Genomic DNA, 21,646 nt, shown 5'->3' with positions numbered 1-21,646 from the left:
TAAGTGATGCAAATGTTCCTTTGTGAAAAAGATGAAATTATATGTAGTTTACTTTCCTGCGACACAATGTAACTAACCTCTATGATATGAAATACATATTTACGTGTGCAATATTGAAAATCACCGCAAGATGTCCTCCTGCTATAGAAGACTCCCTGTCGTCGCGCTCTCTCTCTCCCTCTCTCTCTCTCTCTCTCTCTCTCTCTCTCTCTCTCTCTCACACACACACGCACACACGCACACGCACACACACCATTTTGCCGACAGATAAACCCCCGTGCCACTCCCCTTTATGAGTCTTGATGAGTGGCTGGTCTTCTCGGGTAGCGCCTGGGAGCCCAGCTGGGTACAGTTTCTGTGAGGATCGCTCATAATCTAGCTATGATTCATAATCCATCCAATAATGTGAATCGGACTCATTGATTGCCGCGTGTGTTCATCGATGCTCATTCTCTCTCTCTTTTCCACACTTGTTTCCTGAGGAGGTGAGAGCCTTCAGAACAACACCGCTGGCCGCGATGAGACGAATAACGGGAAAGGCGAAGGATGAAACTTTGATCGAGCTGCAGAGCGCGACGGATTCACAGAATGGAGGTAATTAAATTCATATGCACTCATTAACCTTCAACAGCTGGTCACGAGGAGGTTTCTATCTTATGTCACATGTCACATCTCATGCCATATTTGCCCAAAAGACTGCTTTACTTCGTGCTGGAGTAGCTCTCGCCATACTGTGGCAAATAAACACACTGGCCTGTATGGTGTTAGAAGGCATGATCTGCATCCCGACATTATCCCTGGGTGGGATGATCCTTATCCTAAAGAACTGGGGGTGTAATTAAAGTAAACCCTTTGGAGAATATAGGCTGCCCTCGTGTCATGTAGCAAAGCATGGCAGTTTACCATCTGAGTGGCACTCGGTTGCATACTATTGTGTTACTTGGCATGGGTGTGTTTTGGCCACAGCTCAGTTAAATTACTTTTTGAAGAGATGCTATATATATTTCCAAAAGTTGTGTGTTTGGCTGCTGTTCTGAGCACTGGGGCTGTGCACAATGATATCATGAACAGAAAAAGGGAGTGTTTGGGAAGGATTTTGATTAATTAGAGTTGTCTCAGTCAGGAGGTCCGTACTGTCAAATCCCAGTGAAGTATAGCAGAAAGATAAACCCACTATTAAAATAAAACAGTTTATTATGTGATGCATTTCACAGCAAGTTAACAGCGATCCCATGACAAGCCAGGAGGAAAACAGACGTGGGTATTTGTGTGTGGGGTATTTAGTCAAGTTTTTTTGTACTTTTGTATTGCAGGAATATTCCTTCATCTTTCATTTTAAATGACTTTTCATCGTAAATTAGTTGACAAACGGGCAAAATGATCAGAGGCGATGAAGCATGTGAGTAAACAAATCAAATGTTCCTAATTTCCGCTGTCAAGCTGAGTATGTATATTCTGAGATAGTCGGGCTTAACTGACTCTTTTGAAAACAGCAAGCCACTTTCATAAATGTGATGGAATAAGCCTTTATTTGGTGTACAGTAACCTCTGAGGACAGAACATGAGTTCAGATTAGTACTTCCATGAAGCTCCATTTGTTCTGGTATTGGAGGGCTGTGGTTTGTTAAGTGCTGCATTAGCTCTCCCATAGATCCCACAGCATGACAGTTTGTGAAGATGACATTGCCGTGGTTTTGTTCTGAAGCAACAGATCTGTCACATCGAGGAAAACCCAGAGTTTTATATAAGATATACCACCATTCATGTCATGTCATGTCATTTTAGCTGACGCTTTTATCCAAAGCGACTTACAATCATGTTACATTCATACACAGCTACAGGGAACAATTCAGGATTAAGTGTCTTGATCAAGGACACATCGACTAGGGCGGGTATTGAACCACCAACCCCCTGATTGAAAGACGGACCTGCTAACTAGTCACAGTCAGTCACTCTGTTTGTGAACAGTGGTTGTGTTCTCCCTAATATTTGAAATGTTACACATACAGTTAAATGGAAAGGTAACTGGGTGTTGACAAACAGAAAAGGCTCCTTGTGTTTAACGACTGACATAACATAATGTTTCATAATGTGAGGCTCACTTAAAAGTTCAAATGAACCATGCATGAATAGATTCTTCTTATGTACAGTAATACATAGTGGCTTTGAGACCATGTGCCAACACCTCTATTCGATGTGCTGAATCCCTGTTTACATCATCCATCTCTCTTCTCTCAGGGACGAACATTTCTATTTCAAACCTGTTGTATCCTCTCATTGACATCTTTAACTGTAAACTTTCATCATAGTCAAAAGCTCAGTAGCTGAAGCGCCGATGTCTGTTGAAGTCCAGTCGTTGAGCCATATCAGGAGTCAAGATACATGCACGGTATTTATTGACTGACTTTTTTTTTTTTTTGACTCTGCTGGACCCTGATTGGAAAAGTCTGGTGCTCTCGTGATAAGAGCAGTACTGCGTTGCACTGAAGACGGCTCAGAGAATGAGAGACTAAAGTTTGCTTTTACTCCTCAAATAAAACAGTTTTTGTATAATCACTCATCTTAATGGACGATCAATTCTAGAATAAGTCCAAATGCCCATTTAAGCATTATTAAAAGTGCACCGTATAACTTTATAAGCAATTGATACATTAAGATGTAGTTACAGCACTGTTAAAAAAGTGATCAGATTATATTGATTTTAATCATTCAAGTAATGTCAAGCTCCTGACATGTTTTTTTTATCAGCCTTGAATGTAACGGTTACTGTAAAAAATGCTCAAAAAACAACCACTTTAACCTATTATTCTGAACGCTAAATGAAATGCAACTCAGTATTTAGAGTTATTTACCAAAGATATTTTAAGGAAAAAACAACAACCTGTATCTCACTTGAATGATAACTGTCTAGGTAACAGCTGGATGAAATCAGTAGCATTTATAACGCTGCGTCACCGAGGGACCATCAAGGGAAGTGAACAATAAAGATAATTTATTCCACGGCATTCACATTGAATCGACGCGTGTTGAGGGAATATAATAAAATCACAATCAGACCTTTCCCATTCATCAATCCCACACTCTATATTGTGTTAATCAGCAAGTTGTTAATGAAGACACGTGCCTGTTTATCAAGGGTTAGGAGTGGGTTAATAGACTCCTCTTGCTCTGCAAAGGCTTTGTTCTCATCATGGCCGCCCTTCAGCCACATGGGAAAGAAGAAGGAGTCTGTCCTCACCTCGGTATATATACATGTGTGCTTGGAGTGCATTACCTCGTTCACAGCTGTCCAAACACTGATTTATAGATCTACTACTGAGCACTACTGGATGATGTACGGTCGCGGCACAATGACGCGACAGGTACTTTACTTGATGTCCTCTTCATTCAGCTCATCCTTTGAATTGGACTCGATGCTTTTCAGTAGCGGATGGACAGTTTTTTGTCATCTATCAGGGACAGTTAGTCAGGAATTCATACCTAATAGTAATTGCTCATATTTAAAGGAGATCATTAAGTTGATCTCACTCTGCATTCTGCAGCCATGGCAGATGAAGTCATTTTCCAGTCAGAGGGGAAACCGAGCCAAAGAGTTTCTATGGAAACAGGCCTTTGATTGCATTACCCGCTTTGATGCATGGTACTAAACAAGATAAGGAAAGCAACCAAGATTTCCTCTCAACAAACTAAAGTAGACTTGTTTTGGCTATTTTGTTTTAGATCCAAATGATCTTTTTCAAGCTTTGTTTTTTTAGATTCAAATCAAATGAAGAACATGGCTCCCTATGCATTGGCACTGAAACACTTAGATGTGGGAAATCCAAAGTATGTGTTTGTTTTATGAGCTGTTAATAGAACAGCTGCGCCTGTGGGAACTATAATTGTCATTTAGTACAATATTTCTTAAACATAAATAAATAATAATGAAAATAATTAATAATAATATGATCATAAGGAAAATGCTAGTGCAGAAACCACATTCTTATTTGCCCTGTTGCCATCGCATTCATCATCATCATCATCATAAGCGTCTTTGTGTGTTTTGAAAAGCGCTATATATAAATTCGATGCATTATTATTTATTATTATTATCATCATATCAAAACCAAACAATCAGGCCACAGGTTGCATGTCATACAAGCAAGAGAACACTTGTCTGTGTCCTCATCTGTGTTAACAAATACTCCTTGACATTTTCTTCCACAAATATGCCTTCATAACATATGTTCATGTTATGTTGTGTCTTATGAAGATAATACGTTATTCCTGCACATGACCTCTTGTATATGAGTTTGTGGTTTTGTTGCACTTTCCGGGGATTGGCAGGAAATCTCCCCTTTGGGACGATAATATCCAGAAAGGAAATATGTGTTGCAGTCGGATGCAAACACAAAGACACAACTCTCACTTCAAACACACAATACTAAAATAGAACAGAGGATAGTTTTGTTAGTTTGTCAATATGTTTCACTCCTTACTGTTACGATTAACAGGGTTTATATGTGCCATTAGTTGGTTTGGTCTTAATCTAACAACAACATTCTCATTTGCCTGGAGTAGTTTATGGATCTTTCCTTTTGTTTTTTAGCTGACTCGATAGGAAATGTGGAGAGAGCGATAGAGGATGTCTTGTCATAGCAGCCCTAGACCCGGTTTGAGCTCAGGATGTTGTGGTTCACTGTATCGCGATACACACCACGCCTTGCTAGACTGACAGGACTCTATCACTCATATGTTTTGGTATGACATTGAATCTTTTTGTGGTTTAGCATTTCATATGCCCATTTGCCTAATTAATAATCATCAAGACGAGCACTCAACTTCTCTGAGGGCTGTGGTTGACTTTGACCGTGACCCATAGACAAGAGTACTAACCTGCATCACATGAATATTTCATATGAATCCATACGCAATCCACCTGGCACCAACACAACTCGTGCTTAGAGGGAAGTCGTAGGGCAATCTGTAACATGTTTGAATCACTTCCCTTTAGAAAAGGTTCATGTCGTCACAATGTGGAGTCGTGGTTAGTTTGTCTGCACTCGAGGAAGTGCAAAGCAAAACAATGATCTGAGGAGTATCTGTTTGAAAGCTGAGTGCCACCCTGGTGGGAGAGCTACACAAGAGCTGTTAATGGGGCTCTTCTTTCAGAGAGGAGTCACCCACACAGCCAGCTTGAGTCATCGTGAAAAAACTATTATTTAGTTATTGAGTCAACCTTATGTTACAGGTCATCATCATCACTGTTTATTCAGATGCTGTGCCAAAGATGGAAGACCCAGTCTGATCGCCACAAGAGATTAAATGTTTTTGTTGTTTATTGTGTCTGCAGTGCTTAGAGTAAGTACGCCCTGGGCACTGTTTCACACTGTGAGGCTGTCTGATGGATCTGCTGTCCATCAGAACGTCTCAGCACTCTGCAAGTGTGCATATTCACCTCTCCCGACCTGCAGTTTCAAACTAACCTGTGTCTATCTGTCTGTCCTTTAAAGATGGTCCCGCAGTGTTGACCGCATTCAGCATAACCCTGCACTCAGGTACGGGCAGATCGGAGGCTTTATGTGATGCCTGTCTGTCCGTCCTCTCATCATCACTTCTGCTATTTCACTTTTAATCCACTCGCTTTTTCATCATGCTGAACTTTCCTCGATAACGGAGCATCTTTCTGTTTCTGCTGATCACACCTAGATGTCTGTGTGTCTGTCTGCTCAGCCTCCTCCATCTCAGCTTCTGACTGCATCGGCAGAGCCTGGCTCCTGGTAGCTGAGTTTGCTGTGTCCTGTGTTCATAGCATTGTCCTCCCTCTCTCTCACTCTCTCTCTCTCTCTCTCTCTCTATATATATATACTTATAGTTATTGACTTCCCAGAAAAAGAACATTATATATATTTCTATATCACAATATAACGCTACAGATACCATTACAGAGAGTTGTATCCACATCGCCCAGTTTAAAAATATTTGCAAACAATATTATCATATAGTATTTGAAGTAAAAGCACTCATTAGGCAACATAATGGACCCTGTCTTTATCAGCCCATATTTTTTGATTTGTATTATTGATGTACTAAAGTGTAGTTTCAATTAGCATTTAATACAATTAGCATTATATCTTGTAAGTGGGTCATATTTTATCTTCTAATTAAATAATAACTATATATGTAATATACAAAATGTAGGGGAGTAGAAGTATATAAAAGTACTCAAGGAAGTACATCCTAGAGCACAACGAACACTGCTCCCAGTAGACCACACATACCACAAACTCACAATTCTTCATTCATGTATTAATTCAATGCAATATAAATCTAATGTGTTCAATCTACTGTGAAACATTAACAACCACTTAATATATCTACTTTATTATATTTCAGTTTGTTTTAACTTGTTTATTATACTGAACCTGTGTGATTACGTATTTATTATACTTGTTTTGGTTTTATGTCTGTTTGTTATTTTGCACTATCCACTATGCTGCTGTAATCCTGCAAATGTCCCCTCTGTGGGACTAATACAGGATGATTACCTTATCTTATCTTATCTTATGAGTTCTTCAGTAAACTACTTTATTATCTTCCACCACTGCTGTTGAACATGTGCTTTCAGCCAGACCAAGTGTCGGAACTAGATTGTACGTTTTTGATAGTTTCTTGATATAAGATACATTATTATTGTGCTTGTGTGTGTGTGTGTGTGTGTATGTATATATAGTACCAGAGTATGTACAGTATGCTCATATGGTGCATTCAATACTATAAATTCCTGTGTGTGTGTGTGCGTGTGTGTTTGTGTGTGTGTGTGTGTGTGTGTGTGTGTGTGTGTGTGTGTGTCTGTGTGGGTGGCTGAGATATCATCTCACAGCCATCAGACAAATACTAGACCCTGTATGTCGGTTCACATCCAGGTTTCCTTTCATAACATTTGTTTTAATGACTCACTTTGGGATTCACTGAAGGGAGGCCGCTCTCTCCTGCCAGTTACACATGCTGCCACGTCAAATGAAACTGCGGTGCACTAAATGTGCATCTCACCTGGGGGCTACGCATGAGAGGCGGATTTCTTATTCAAAGGCAATCACCGTCAACGGGAATGGAGACTTCATCAGGTTGTAATGAATTAGGATTGGGCATTATTCTGTTTGGGAATAGTGAATTTCAGGAGAGAATACGAAGCCCTAAAAACTAATATATTGATGCGCGTGACCTCCTATTTCACTGATTTATTTAAGGCCTGAACTGAGAGTGAAGCTCGACCTACAGCATTTCTCAGCCCCCTGCTCCTTTTTGACCATTCTTTTATGTCGGTGCGCCATCTTTACAGAAGTTTAACAAAAATCACTGTCTACCACATTCACAAGATTGTATGAGTTGGAATCCATATAAAATAATGTAAAAGAGATACATCTTGTTTTGAGTTTGGCATTAGCTTATGGCTTTCATATCAGTGAGCATGCTCAGCAGCAGCTGACCATTTGGGATTCTAGTTCCCTTTGTCACTTGATTTAGAGCTCACAAGAGGCTACTGGCATATGTTTCACTAAATTGACATTCTGCTGGTGGGCATGTTGATACAAGAATATCTCAGCTGAGGGTGTTTGGGGTGTGTTAGAAAACAGTGCATGAGCTTTACTTTTAAATGAGTTGTTATTTGGTTCATGTGTGCCCTCAAAAGCCACAGTTACCAAGCTCATTTTCCATCAAGGCATGACTGTGTGATTTGAGTATACAGTCTATGCTCATTTGTGCATCTAAGTCTGACACTGTTGCACAGTTCTACAAAAGGCAGCCTACTCCATATGAGTACTCCATATGAGTATGACACACTGCTGGCCCCTTGCTTCTGTTCGCTCAACTCAGGCTCTGATAACTGTCTGTGCACAGTTGGAGCGAGACCAAAAAAGGAAAGAAAAAAAAGAAAGAAGGAAAGCTGCTCAGAATAAATATAATATTGTCTGTGGCTGCACAGTCAACGATGCTTCCCACGAGCCCACTGGAAGATATCACACGGTGTCATTTGCCCTCCTCGGGGATTATCTTCATTCCTTCGATGACTCTCCAGCCTTATCATTGAGCTTCCACATGGAGCCACCACAGCCCCTCTCTCATTGGCTCACAATGCTGCCTGTAATATCATTGTGTTTAATCAGAGAAGGCTCCTTTGTGTTTCATGTAAGGGGAGGTAAGACTTCTGGCACAGCAGCAACGCCCACTTCTGGCCCCTCCCCCTCGCTGATGTCTTCATGCAAGTTCTAGCCTCCCCCACAGGAAGTGCCACTTTCCCATCAACCAGGAATAACAGGGGAGCAGGCAGCGAGCACAGCACTGCTACATGAGCACATTCTCTCTGCCAGTGTGGAGGGAGAGAGAGGCACGGCAGGAATGTTGTGTGTCATTGTATGAGAGAGGAAGAGGATGTGTGTGTGTGTGTGTCTGTGTTTCTGCCTTTGTCCTTCTCATCTCTCTCATCTCCTCTGCTTTATGTTGCCAAGAGACTGTAGGATTTGCATTTGTTAATTTGAGTTTGTCTGAGATGCCATAACCGGCTCATTTCTCTAAAAGGAGGTTTGGTTTGGTTTTGAGTGAACCTGAGTATTATCCTACATACCACGTATGCTGCATGGATGTAAACAGAACCTAGCTTAGCTATACATTACTGGATGTTGGTGTGCCAGTGGAGAAGAATACCCTCTCCATTGCTAAAGGGTCGACACTGTCTACTTGTCAGGCTAGCGTGGACCTTTTTCATCAACTGATCAAACAAGCACATGAGGAAATAACTAACAGTGACATTATTTTTGGAGCCATAGTTTTCCGTTGTTGGGTGTAGCCACATGTAAGCAGGAAGGTCCAACGGATGACTGAAAAGTCAATTTTTTCTATTTGAAGAAAAAAACATTGTGACATGTAGTTTAGTTTGATCAGCCATCAGTCGCTGGGTCTAAAGTATTTTAGATGCTACATTGGCATGGCTCATCAGCACACCTTCAAACTGAAGGCCCAGATATACATAAACAATGAAAAAGGAAAAAAAACCTGACCTATCACTTTATAGAAGAAAAATATATGACATGACAATTCAAACTCACTAAACATAACACTGACGCCTATAAGTTGTCGTTGGACTCTTTTCAATGTATCTTTAGTAATAATCAAGTTTTCATCATAACACATTATCGAATGACACAACTAATAACCTCACGACTAACCACTCAACAAAGTGACGACTATTTGCTGTGCTGGCTCCTCATTGGTGGAACGAGCTCCCCATTGACATCAGGACAGAAGAAAGTCTCTACACCTTCCGCCGGAAACTAAAAGCACATCTTTTTCGACTATACCTTGAATAGGGAAGGTAGAGCTGTAGTAGCACTTTGGTAGCACTTAAATGTCTCTTACTGATAGCACTTTGTAGTTTAACTTTATTGAAGAAATTGTACTTTCTTGATTCTTGTTGTTCTGAGTTGTACTCATGGTTGAATGCACTTATTGTAAGTAATGTAATAAACTGACAACAATAAAAAGGTTTTTGCTGGATTGGGGTTGAATCAATAATCTTCTGGTCACAAGCCCATTTCGCTAACCTTTAGGCCCCTACTACCTATTTAACTTTTACATATATATATATATATATATATATATATATATATATATATATATATATATATATATATATATTTAAAAAATGTAATCTTTATTTTGCAGATGAAAACGGTGGAACTAGTGTCAATTCATCATCTGAAAAAACAGCACTGCCTGGACACACAGAGGTAAGCTCCATCGTCTCTACGGGTGTTTCAACAGGAAGAAAGAAGTTTGACATGACAATCTGTATGGTATGAATCTGGCTAGCTTAGCTTAGCATAGATAAACAAATAACCTCCACGTTAAAGCTCACCAAGTTTTCCAGCAACAGTTATGCAGGTGAAGGTGCCCTTTGTTATATCTCTGTGTACGTTGTTTTCCTTTCGAGGTTGTTTGTGTCAACGTTTATGTTTGTGTCCTTTGACTGACCCTCTTGTCAACTCCCCACTCGCATCGCTGAGTCACGAGACCTCTGGGTCTCTAAAAGCTCCTCTTTTCTTCTCGGCGAGAGAAATAAATAAACTGTCGCTGCTCCAACAGCAGTCAGTCTGTTGTGTTTTCAGTGATACAGTGAGGGCAAAACAAGCAGATGGTTTATCAATCTTAATCCATAATTCATATAATTTGTTTCTGTGATGTACGACTTCGGTTCATGGTTGGATCAGTGGTAATCTATCAAACACTTCTGTTTCCAATGTTCTCATTAGGTCCGGGCATGATTAAATAACAGTGACGAGCAGTAGGTCTGTTAGTGGATGGGAGATGTCTGATAAACCAGCTGGGTGGGGTTCAGTAAACGACTGAACACACTGGTTACTCCACGCCGGGGTTAACGGAAATCAGACCTTTCAAGTGTTTGACTGAAGGTTTAAAGTGATATCTTTTTTCAGGTTGTTTAACGGTTATGAAATACATATTAACAGCACTAGAAATAAGGACACACACTGTATATTGTAGACACTGAGAATGACCAATAATGTTATTAGTTTAAAAAAAACAAATTTTGTAGTGGGACAATGAGTGAAATACAAAAGTAGATGAAGGACACGCAGAGCATGTTTCTCCTCTACCGACAACTACTTTTGTATGACGACAAACTGCGATTGTACTGTGTGCAAAACGTCCTGTTTTATGTGTGTCTTCTGCACTCATTGTGGCCTTTGGACTTTATGCAAAGGAAACCACATACTCTTTAAATACTTTTCAATACCACTGCTCCCTGGAGTCAGCAGCCTATAACCCAAATTACATGTATATTTCTGGGACACAATGTGCTTCTCCATATATATATATATATATATACATATATATATATATATATATATATATATATATATATATATATATATATATATATATATATATATATAAACTACTGTACATCAGTGTTAAAGTCTGAGCCTTCAAGATTCAGATTTAATTTCTTCAGATTTAACTTCTTGCTGTGTCAGTATCTGTTGTTCAAGTATTGCCTGTCTGTTAGCTTTCGCTTCCTACTCCGTGTCAAAGCTGAGCGCTACATTGAGTTTGTTTGTTTCTCCTTCAGACTGACAAGCTGCAACCGAACAAAGACACCGTGTTCTTCAGGGACGGAGTTCGGAGGATAGACTTTGTGCTGTCCTATGTAGATGACAAGGATGGAGAAAAGAAACAGGTAAGTGTCCCAGAAAAGTGACAAGTTGTCGTCAGTTGACCACTCAGCATGTTACAGTGTGACTAACTGTGATGCTGTTGACGTTACACAACTCATAAATATCCAGAACAGGAATATGGTACTGCTAAGAGGAAATGGGATTCAGGTTATATATTTTGCACAGACAGACAACATTTGTGGCCTTCAGTATTTGGTTCAATTAGCTTGTGAACAATAAGGTGGGCCTACACCTGTTACTTCAATGTGTCGGGTACACATTTAATCAACATTTAGGTCAATAAAATGATGGTATCAGTATTTGCAGATACCCAGTATTAAAGAACTTGAATTGGGATTAAAATAACTTGATTGGGACATCCCTAATTTTAGGTAACTATTTCTACAAATACTGTCTGGCCAACTGTTTACTCGTGTGGACTTGTGCTTATGTTTACTCAATTAATTACTGGATTGTACTTATTTATTCATAAGTTATATCTTGTTTATTCATAAGTTATATCTTGTTTATTCATAAGTTATATCTTGTTTGTTCAGAGAATTGACATTTGACAGTTTGCTTGTCTACACGTTTATGAATCCAGTTCAATGTACTAATTCATTTTCATTCATGGAATCTCATTGTTTTCTTATTTATAATCACTAGGCTTGAATTTGTTTTCCCAATTGCTTCCAGTAAAGAGCTACTAATTGTCTTTAACCTTTATTGGAAGTGTATTTTGCTCTCTGCATAGCTGTCCACCTACATGCATGTAAGGCAGCGGACTATTCAAAATCTTCATATTTTGAAGCATGTTATGGCTACATCATCATCAAACAGCATTCTGAATACTTAAATTACTGGTGTTTCTCTCCCGGTCGTCCTCAATCTCAGCACCATCTTTTCAGCCTTTATTTATCCAGGGAGATTGCACTAAGAGCAACACTCTTTTTGAGGAAGGCTGTTTTCACATTCACACCTGAAAGCTGTGAACAGAACAACCACAGCGCCAAAGATCGCAGAGCTCAGAGCTCAGAGGTCGAACCATTTAGTTTTATATATGAAAAGATGTAACTTTTACATCAAAACTGAGGAATAGCTTAAACAGGCGACATGTAACTTCTAAAAAGAAAGAAAAACACATTTTAAGGCTCACCTTTTTTAAAGCTCAAGAATACAAACTAACCTTGAGTACTTTGTTGACTCGCTTTTAATCATTTCGCTGGATTAGTTATTTATTTATTTGATATTTTCTGTTTTAATTTGCAGTGTAATGATTGTGTTTGCTGTATATCTTAAGTTGACTTCAAACATGTTAATTGAATGTATATGTAAATGTTTGTGTGTAATTTTACAAAAACACATAATGTATTAAAGGTGGTATAGGTTTTCCATTATCATTATCATCGTCACACCATATATTTTTTTTACATTGTATCACTGTTTTAGGCTTTTTGAAAATGAGAGTTACATCTAAAACATACATATGCTGCTCACTGTATTTAATCTAGGTCAGTAGTGTCCATTGATAGGGCCATTAAATTGTCTCCTGTATCCATTTGGAAGTTATAACAGTCTCTTTATAACAGCATGCTTTTGCAGACAATGTTGTATACGAAGGAAAACAACATGCAAAGACTGTAAGAGTGCATGTGGCTATCATGCCTGCGGTGTGTGTGTTTGTCCACAGGACAGAAGGAGGGAGTTTGAGGCCAACCTTGAGAAGGAAGGACTGGAGCTGGAGACTGAGGACAAATCGGTAAGAAATTCAACCACAGAATACTTGCACCACCTAGTGGATAGTTGGCTGAGGCGCACCACATTCTCCAGGAAAAGTCTTAAAGGGATTGCTCATATTATACTGCCATCCAAGTACTCAACGTAAATGATGTATCTAATCATTAGTATGTGTTCCTCTCCTCCCTCTCTCCTTGTATCAGGACTCCAAAGACCAAAAGACATATTTCTTAAAGATTCATGCTCCGTGGAACGTACTGGCCACCTATGCTGACGTCTTAAAGATCAAAGTTCCCTTCAAAACCAGTGATGTCCCCCACAGCCAGGATGTCCCACTGGAGTGGCTCTCTCATCCTTTCCGCTTGCCTGAGCACATTATGCGTCCCCAGCCTGACTACTTCACTTACCCCTTCGAGAAGAGCAAGACCGACTTCTTCCTGATCACTGACAAAGACACTTTCTTCCCGCCTTCCACAAGAAACAGAATTGTGAGTATTTCTCTTCTAAAATCAGAAAACACTTTTTTTGTAAATATCTCCTGCGTCTGATATTTTAGTATTTATGAATGATAAATCAGTATAACGCTCACAGTTCTTCTGTACAGGCCGACCCTTGGACAATTGTTTTAGCAGTTACCGCACAGTGTTGGTACAGGCTTGCGCAACGATGGAGCAAAATGCTAAATGCATTTAGCTAAGAAGTTCCTAAAAATCCAAATCCTTTAATCTCTTGGTGAATCCTGTCCTTGTTGTAAGGTGTTCTACATACTGGCCCGTTGCCCGTACTACAAAGAGGGTCAGAAAGAGAGAGACAAGACGGGAATCAAGCGACTGCTCAGCAATGGGACGTATACAGCAGCCTTTCCACTACATGACGTAAGACCCGTGGAAGACGAGACATAAACATGTCGAGGTCAAACATATCGATGGTCATCTTCTTCAGCGTCTTCCATTTCATGAGCTGTTTTACTTCTACTTCATTACACTGGGAGAAAAATGTGACCAGCTACGATATTAATCTAGGTTAAGACTCAACATGCAAGATGTATGATGTGATGCATATAAGTATAAGTAACCCAATTCCATATTAAGTAGTTAGAAGTAAAGCTTCCTGCACCACAAACAACATAAAATTGCCCCCTATATTTAACACATGATAAATAAACACACAGACAGGAGTGGTTCTGTAGAAGGAGTAATGCTACTTTTATTACTAGTACCACTAGTACTTTTTTTTTTTTAATGTGGTAGTAGTAAATTGGTTTGCAAAACATTGAATGCAGGACTTTTATTTCAAGTATTAGTGTCAGGTATTCTTTGTCTATTTCCCAGTTCCAGAGCAGTATTATTCAAATGAGCATGGTCTCAGCATATTATGATATATATATATAAAGGGATTCCTTCTTTTTCACGTCAAGGAAAATGGGATGAAGGAATACAAATAATAATACAACATTATCAGAAACACGCTCATTCCCTTTTTGCAGAGAACTTTTTTTCTTTAATTTCCCAACAGATCTTTTGCTCAACAGCCCTGTGTCGCGTTTTCTTTTCCTTTCAGTGTCGATACTGGAAAAGGGCCAGAAACGCTGAGTGCGAGAGTGAGCGCTACAACTTGTACAAGCACTGGGCCAGGTTTCTCTGCTTTTACAAAGAACAGCCTCTCAACCTCATCAGGTAAACAAGCTGTCAAAGAGGAATAAAGATTACTGAAGCGTGTTTAGTGAAAACTTTCTCTAAATTAGGTCGTTAAACGTGCTGTTTTTGGTTGTAGGAAGTACTATGGGGAGAAGATCGGGATCTACTTTGCCTGGCTGGGCTTCTACACTGAGATGCTGTTCTTTGCAGCCGTCATGGGCCTTATATGTTTCATCTATGGATTGCTCAGTTATGAGGACAACATGTCAAGGTGAGTAGCACCAAAGGGCGTCGGGGAGCTGATAACCAAATGGCCCAAAATATATGGGCATCCAAATACACCCATATGTCAATGTTGACCATTTAACGAACCTTCATCTTTATCTTTATGGACCTCTTGTGTTACCTTGAATCTGGAAGAAAACTTTGTTTGACGATTGAAGAATCAAAAAACAGACAATCCGTGATACATTTAAATAAATGCACATTGAACTCCATCAAAAGTATATCAAGACTTGTGCAGTATAAGTCTCATTTATCCAGTCGTACGCTCACTAGATCCCAAACACATGCAGTGTTTTAGATAGAAAGGTTTTAGCAGAGATGCATGTGTTTGGGAAGTACTGAGCATACAACTGGATAAATATGACGTGGATTAACGTGTGTTTTGATATAGTTTTGCTGTTGTTAAACACGGATGTCTTGTACTTATTTCTCAGTTTTTTAATTATCTTGTCCTCATTAGGGCATGCGGGAAAAACAATGTTTTCCTTAAGAATAAAAGGCATCACGGGGCGAGTATTCGATATACAAATGGTCATTTTGGGTACACTGTGCTGTTGCATTAAGATTTATTGGAACTAAAGTGTCCAGCACCAACTTGGAAAAGCAGCCTCAAAGTATACACAAAAAGTATGTGGACAGAGGGATCTATGATGGCCTGATCAGAATTTGACACCCGCTTTGTAAATTGTTCTCTTTGTTTTCTCCTTTTAGCAAAGAAATATGTGACGCTGATATTGGCGGAAGTATTGTGATGTGTCCGCTTTGTGATAAAAAGTGTCCTTTCTGGAAGCTCAACTCTACGTGTCTCTCATCCTGGGTAAAACATCACGCTTCATATGTTCATTAGACACCATTGTAAAACCTAAAAGCACATACTACATAGTATAATTTTACTACACAAGTGTGTGAAACTTAAGTATCGGCAGTTAAAAGTCAGCAGTATGTCACCATGTTCGTGCCCAGCATGTTTCTGAGGAACTCATTTTTCCATAATCTCTCTTCCAGCAATCCCATCTGTTTGACAACGAGGGAACGGTTTTCTTTGCCATATTTATGGGGATTTGGGGTAAGTGTCAATCAATGCTGCTCTTACTGCGTTTAACTTAGCTTTTCTTTTCCCTGTGAAAGGTTATTTTTGGGGAGTTTTTCCTGATCCGATGTGAGGTCCTGGGACAGGGATGTCATATGTGTACAGATTGTAAAGCCCTCTGAGGCAAATTTGTAATTGGTGATATTGGGCTATACAAAATAAACTGAATTGAATTGAATTGAACCTGTGTTGGAGGCCCAGTTTACTCCCCCTCCTGCGTGACAGATTTTCACAATTAAAGCCTTTTCACACTGAAGCGTCAACCTTCATCTGTACTGCTTGGGCCCAAAACAAAATGCCAGCACAGTTATGTTGGTATCAAAGAAGCAGTCAGAAAGCTCGTCCAGCACAATGAAGACCGATGGTGGCAATAAAAAAAACTGGGCTCATGAGCAGCAAGCCAAGAAGTGTTGTAGCACAGCTGAAACACATTACACTCCTAAAACCCAACACAGGCATTGTCTGTTTTCAGCCAGTGTAACATTATTCAGGTGATACAACATGGATGGACACACCAGCACAGCATCAGACTTCTCACTGTACAACAACATTTTTGTACATGATTTTACAACTTTTTGCTTCCTTTCTTCAAATCTACTCGGCAGTAACTCTGTTTTTGGAGATCTGGAAGCGGCGTCAAGCCCGGCTGGAGTACGAGTGGGACTTGGTGGACTTTGAGGAGGAACAGCAGCAGCTTCAAATCCGGCCCGAATTTGAGATTCGATGCACTAACAAGAGACTCAACAAGATCACTCAGGTGCTTCGAAACATGAAAATGAACACACTAATTATTATGTGCTCTGTGGTTTGCAAAAAATTGCGACGTCGCTATACGTCATAAAGAATAAATGACAACAATGTTTCAGGAAATGGAGCCATATCTCCCTGTCACCAGCAAGTGTGCTCGCTTCTGCCTCTCGGCTGCCACTGTTATATTCTGGGTAACTGAATATGTATCTCATTCCTGTGTGTTTGCTTAAGCACATGTGTGCTATTTACAACAATACATAGTGAGTATTTTCCCCAGCGTAGTCACACGCTCAGCTTTACGTGTGTGTGCTCCCACAGATCTCTCTGATCGTGGCCTGCATCATTGGGGTCATAGCATACAGGCTGGCTGTGCATGCGGCCTTTGCAAGTATCATTAAAGACCCCATGAGGAAGATCCAGGTGGTGGGCAGATTCATCACTCCACAGCTAGCGACGTCCGTCACCGCCTCCTGCATCAACTTTGTCATCATCATGATCCTCAACTTCTTCTATGAGAGGGTGGCCGTGTGGATCACTGATATGGGTAAAGAGATGTCATCTGATATTTGGTATCTGATATCCTTTTTTGTGAAAGCCACAAATCAGTGGAACACCTTTTTTCTTGACGTGGTGAAGAGCTGCAGCTCTATCAGCACTTTTAAAAATAGTTGTTGCTATTGTGTTATGTTTGTTATGACCTCTCACGGGACTACAGATGCAATTTAGCTGAAGCGATAATCTGGTACAGTGCATCAAATGGTGACATTTATGTTTGAACTGTACATGGTCCCTTTTTAAATGAAGAGAATACTAATAAACACAAATGGCACAATAGAGTCATCTTTGACGCTAAAAACATTTGACACTGAATTACTATCTGGTGTTTGCTTCCTGCAGAAATCCCAAAGACCCACCTTGAGTATGAGAACAGGCTGACCATGAAGATGTTCCTCTTCCAGTTTGTCAACTACTACTCATCGTGCTTCTACGTGGCCTTCTTCAAGGGGAAATTTGTTGGTTTTCCTGGCGACTACACATATATGTTTGGCAAAAGGAGCAAACTGAGGAATGAGGAGGTGCGTTTTCTTTCCCTTTTATACAATAATGATTGAAGTCATGTATTTATTTTAAGTAAACATCCCTATAGAAGAGGGGAAGGTTCATACCGTAACATTTTGCAACGTTTTTCTACCAGTGAGGACAGCTTCATAAACTGGTGCTGCCAACAGGGAGTGCATCAAATGAAAGTATTATTTTTAGTTATATAAACTAAACACGTCTTGCCGTCGTAGTGTGACCCTGGAGGCTGCCTGATTGAGCTGACCACACAGCTGGTGATTGTGATGTCAGGAAAACAACTCTGGGGCAACATTCAGGAAGCTCTGCTGCCGTGAGTCCACACACTCTTACTTATTCATCTCAATTAGCCACCATAACAAGAATAATGTCCAATTAAGGTTTTCAATTGCAATTTGCCTTGTACATTTTAGTAATTGTTTTTAACAGATTAATATGTTGGGTGCACAAGTTATCAACAAGTAGATGTACCCTCAATACATCCCATTTCCTGCTCTGCAGCTTGCTTCAGATGCTCACAGCCTCTTCAAAATGGAGAGGACTCAGTTGATAGCATTTACCTCTTGACGGTCACGCAATGAAAGTTTGGCTTCACCAGCCACAAACGCAATATTTATCAAGAATCAGATTTACGTTAAACTATTGATAGAAAAAAGGTTCAAAGTTTAGAAGTAGAAGACATTGTCAGCCAAACTCAGTCCAGAGTGTAAAACAGTCAGTACTGTAGTCAAAAGCAACACATTACAATATATCAGGTACATGAATGGCAATTTAAAATATGTTGGTTTGTGTATTGTCTTTGCAAACTTTTACGCATACCTTTAAATAACTTGGAAACACTTTTTTAAACTTTATTCCAGACTATAGGACTGCAGCTGTACATAGTGTCGTCACTATGGTGATCGAGGAAGGTCTCAGTAAATTACTTTATGAAAATCTCGACGTCAGATCGCAGCCGTCTGACATCTGTTACTTCGTCTTGACAGGTTGATGCGTAACTGGTGGAGTAGCAGAAAGGGACGGCACCACCCTGAGAACCATAACAGCCGTTGGGAGCAGGACCACGTCCTGCAGAACTTCAGCCAGCTGGGATTGTTTTATGAGTACCTGGAGATGGGTGAGATGCTTCACTTGCCTTGTTTACAATACAGAGATCATATCTGGGCAGGAGAGCCAGATACATTGCTGTATATATATATATGGAGGCTGTCTTGTTTTCTACCCCAGTATTCCACTCTTTGCTTTCCGCTCCCACTAACGACCACTAACTCTCTGCCTGCTCTCCCTGTCTTTTCAGTGGTCCAGTTTGGTTTCATCACATTGTTTGTGGCCTCCTTCCCTCTGGCTCCACTACTGGCTCTGTTCAACAACATCCTGGAGATCAGGGTGGACGCCTGGAAGTTCACCACCCAGTTCAGGAGACCAGTAGCGTCCAAGGCCCGAAACATCGGAGCGTGGCAGGAAATCCTCAATGCAGTGGCCATTTTGTCTGTTGTGACCAACGTGAGTGTTACGTGTGTAGCGCAGGAATATGTTTATTTGTCTTTCTTTTCATGGATTTTAAACATTTAACAGAATGACACTGTGTCTCAAAATAACATTTATTTTCAGCAATTTCACAGCAGACTCAAACATTTCATTGAATGCCTTTTGTGCTTTCTTCTGTCTCAGGCTTTCATAATAGCGTTCACCTCCGACATGATCCCCCGTATGGTCTTCCTGTATGCCTACAATGAAAATGCTGGCATGAGGGGATACGTTAACAACAGCCTGTCGATATACAACATCTCCCAGATACCTGTGTACAATATGCCCGAGGAACGAGACGACTGGTTTGAGAACTCCACCGCTACCTGCAGGTATTAAAGCTTTTCTGAAGAGTTTTAAAATTGCACTAATCACTCATTTTTATGTTCAAATCTAATAGTGTTTCTTCTAGCCGCAACAGGCAGCTGTTTGCAGAGGGTCTGATGAACCCTCTGTACACTACGATGCACAAACCAAGTATATAGTGGAGCATTTAGCGGCTAAAGAGCCAGATATTTGCCTCAGGAGTCAGTTGAGAAAAAATAGTTAGCCATACATATCAACTGTATAGGGTTATGTATGATATGTCAGTGGTGTGTACATTACATACGTAATTCAAGAAGATGTATTTATTTTGTATACGCTATTTGGAAAGTTTCTATCGCATCAACTAATGTGTGCTGGTATCAGCACATTTTCTTTCATGATTACATTGATTAAACATTACTGACTGTATGACGTCGTTTTGTCCAGATACCGTGACTACCGCTACCCTCCAGGCCACCGGAAGGAGTACACTCACACCATGCAGTTCTGGCACATCCTGGCAGCCAAAATGGCCTTCATTATCATCATGGAGGTAAGACATCACCGCTTCTTCCCACTCCTTGCTCAAAGAATACATGCTCAGAATGAAAGTGTTATATCTTGACCATGTGATTATTCTTCCTCTGCAGCACGTTGTGTTTGTGGTGAAGTTCTTCGTGGCGTGGATGATCCCCGACATCCCTTCAGATGTGAAGGCTCGGTTTAAACGAGAACGCTACTTGATTCAAGAGTACCTGCATAACTACGAGGTGGAGAGGCTCAAACTCCAGCTGAGTGCCAGTTTCATCACAGAGCCGCAGTCAGAAATGTCGTTGATGACAGACAAGCATGAAGTGTTGTCTGAGTGCCTGTAGCTTTGAGCTTCAAGCCACGAACGGACGGAGAGCGTCCGCGTACAAGGGCTTCTGTCTTTGGGCTAAATAACGCTATTATCTTGTATTGCTGAATGGACTCCTATATTAGGATGCAACATTTCACTTTGCTTAAAATCTGCTTTTTGAGTGGATAAAACATTCCTGTGCCATAAAAAGATGGTGGGAAAATAACAGCAAAGAGCAAAAAGATTGAAAGTTCAGCCATTATCATTCCCCATGTAATGTGTTCTCTGTGTGTGTCCATAGAGTTAAAGTGTGTGGTGTTGAACATGTGACATTAGGTGTAATTACCCTTTCAAGGGTTGGCTATGATATCATAAATTAAATGTTCTGCATGTGATTCTTCTAGAATACAAGATGAAGGACTCAACGGTTTAAGAAAAGAAAATATGTGTCAGTTTTAAAAATGTTTGTGGTAAAAGAATTCATATCATTTTAAGGATATCTTATATCATATGCTTTAGCTACATAATGTTGAGTTCCACTAATCTATAGCTGGGAATTTTTAGGGAATGTCTCTTAAAGTCTGCATTTAAAAACCAATGATACTGCAGAGATACCGTAACAATGAGAAGTGTGAGTATCAACCTGTGTTAGTAACATGGTGACACAGCAGTTGCAAGCTCGTGCATCTCACCTTTCAAATGTATTTCCAACTTGCTGCACGAACAATTAGAAGATAAGATTTCTACCGGGAGAAAAGACGACAGATTTTCTGTTTGAATACAATCAGTTTATGTGCGTGATTTGAGTTTGATCGTGTATCGACTTTACTCCTCCTTGTGTTACACATGGATAATAAACGGCCTATATTTCTGTTTTCAGATTTCCCATTATTGGTCTCTCTACATACCGTTAGGCATAAACAATTATAACCGTCGTTTAAGAGATAAAAGAAGAAGAACTCCCGGTTGGGAGACATGTGAGTGAGGATTTCTGTGAGGGACTTTTAGTGACTGGTTCATACTCTATGGTTACCAAGAGGTCCTGTAAATATAAATAATATATCATCTATTTAAATGGTTGCCATACAATTAGCTAATTGATCTGCTTCTGCTCTGTCGCCTGAAGCTTTTGTATTTAGGGTTACTCATCAATATTTGCAACACCTGATTTCTTATTTAATAC

At 40.0% G+C, this 21,646-nt stretch overlaps 1 protein-coding gene across 4 annotated transcripts; it reads left to right on the top strand.

The window, feature by feature from the left end:
• The first annotated feature begins 240 nt into the window (after window positions 1-240).
• ano5b (anoctamin 5b) lies at window positions 241-21,342 on the top strand. Of its 4 annotated transcripts, none has more exons than XM_034559767.1 (22): window positions 241-357; window positions 483-594; window positions 5,493-5,537; window positions 9,703-9,767; window positions 11,129-11,236; window positions 12,904-12,972; window positions 13,154-13,438; window positions 13,706-13,825; window positions 14,511-14,626; window positions 14,724-14,858; window positions 15,584-15,689; window positions 15,878-15,938; window positions 16,568-16,719; window positions 16,829-16,903; window positions 17,031-17,256; window positions 17,610-17,788; window positions 18,005-18,102; window positions 18,776-18,906; window positions 19,087-19,292; window positions 19,461-19,648; window positions 20,070-20,175; window positions 20,273-21,342. In XM_034559767.1, exons 2-22 carry the CDS (start codon window positions 519-521, stop codon window positions 20,495-20,497), a joined length of 2,772 nt encoding a protein of 923 aa, XP_034415658.1. In that variant the 5' UTR covers window positions 241-357; window positions 483-518; the 3' UTR covers window positions 20,498-21,342. The 4 variants fall into 4 exon arrangements, with proteins under 4 accessions (XP_034415658.1, XP_034415678.1, XP_034415667.1 ...); XM_034559776.1 differs by having other exon boundaries at window positions 250-357; window positions 486-594; XM_034559787.1 differs by lacking the exon at window positions 5,493-5,537.
• The last annotated feature ends 304 nt before the right edge of the window (window positions 21,343-21,646 follow it).

Source organism: Cyclopterus lumpus, chromosome 3 (assembly GCF_009769545.1).
Source record: "Cyclopterus lumpus isolate fCycLum1 chromosome 3, fCycLum1.pri, whole genome shotgun sequence".
NCBI classification, from domain to species: Eukaryota; Metazoa; Chordata; class Actinopteri; order Perciformes; family Cyclopteridae; genus Cyclopterus; species Cyclopterus lumpus.
This window is presented reverse-complemented; position numbering and strand designations above follow the sequence as displayed.